Source organism: Manis pentadactyla, chromosome 2, assembly GCF_030020395.1.
Source record: "Manis pentadactyla isolate mManPen7 chromosome 2, mManPen7.hap1, whole genome shotgun sequence".
NCBI lineage: Eukaryota > Metazoa > Chordata > Mammalia > Pholidota > Manidae > Manis > Manis pentadactyla.
The window spans coordinates 179,661,292-179,662,694 of record NC_080020.1 but is presented as its reverse complement, the minus strand read 5'-3'; the positions used below and the strand labels follow the sequence as shown (position 1 = coordinate 179,662,694).

The 1,403-nt window shown below is 38.8% G+C and overlaps 1 protein-coding gene across 1 annotated transcript in view; it reads left to right on the top strand.

Annotated features, from left to right (window-relative positions):
- Positions 1-1,060, top strand: part of MEIS1 (Meis homeobox 1) — a 127,622-nt gene extending 126,562 nt beyond the window's left edge. Inside the window, exon 12 of the mRNA XM_036920731.2 lies at positions 1-1,060. This exon is cut by the window's left edge and continues 149 nt beyond it. Within this exon, the coding sequence (XP_036776626.1) occupies positions 1-135 (135 nt within the window). The 3' untranslated portion in view covers positions 136-1,060.
- Positions 1,061-1,403: the final 343 nt, after the last annotated feature.

The window sequence follows — 1,403 nt, the reverse complement described above, 5'->3', positions numbered from 1 at the left end:
CCTCACCACCCAACAGTGATGATGCATGGAGGACCGCCCCACCCTGGAATGCCAATGTCAGCATCAAGCCCCACGGTTCTTAATACAGGAGACCCAACAATGAGTGGACAAGTCATGGACATTCATGCTCAGTAGCTTAAGGGAATATGCATTGTCTGCAATGGTGACTGATTTCAAATCATGTTTTTTTCTGCAATGACTGTGGAGTTCCATTCTTGGCATCTACTTTGGACCAAGGAGCATCCCTAATTCTTCATAGGGACTCTTAAAAAGCAGGAAATACCAACCGAAGTCAATTTGGGGGACATGCTAAATAACTATATAAGACATTAAGAGAACAAAGAGTGAAATATTGTAAATGCTATTATACTGTTATCCATATTACGTTGTTTCTTATAGATTTTTTAAAAAAAATGTGAAATTTTTCCACACTATGTGTGTTGTTTCCATAGCTCTTCACTTCCTCCAGAAGCCTCCTTACATTAAAAAGCCTTACAGTTATCCTGCAAGGGACAGGAAGGTCTGATTTGCAGGATTTTTAGAGCATTAAAATAACTATCAGGCGGAAGAATCTTTCTTCTCGCCTAGGATTTCAGCCATGCGCGCGCTCTCTCTTCCTCTCTCTTCCTCTCTCTCCCTCTCTCTAGCCTGGGGCTTGAATTTGCATGTCTAATTCATTTACTCACCATATTTGAATTGGCCTGAACAGATGTAAATCGGGAAGGATGGGAAAAACTGCAGTCATCAACAATGATTAATCAGCTGTTGCAGGCAGTGTCTTAAGGAGACTGGTAGGAGGAGGCATGGAAACCAAAAGGCCGTGTGTTTAGAAGCCTAATTGTCACATCAAGCATCATTGTCCCCATGCAACAACCACCACCTTATACATCACTTCCGTTTTATGCAGCTCAAAAACATAGACTGAAGATTTATTTTTAATATGTTGACTTTATTTCTGAGCAAAGCATCGGTCATGTGTGTATTTTTCCATAGTCCCACCTTGGAGCATTTATGTAGACATTGTAAATAAATTTTGTGCAAAAAGGACTGGAAAAATGAACTGTATTATTGCAATTTTTTTTGTAAAAGTAGCAGTTTGGTATGAGTTGGCATGCATACGAGATTTACTAAGTGGGATAAGCTAATTATACTTTTTGTTGTGGATAAACAAATGCTTGTTGATAGCCTTTTTCTATCAAGAAACCAAGGAGCTAATTATTAATAACAATCATTGCACACTGAGTCTTAGCGTTTCTGATGAAACAGTTTGGATTGTATAATAACGCCAAGCCCAGTTGTAGTCATTTGAGTGCAGTAATGAAATCTGAATCTAAAATAAAAACAAGATTATTTTTGTCATGCTGACTCCACTGCTTGAAAAATTTGTTGACTGGCCCCCCAAA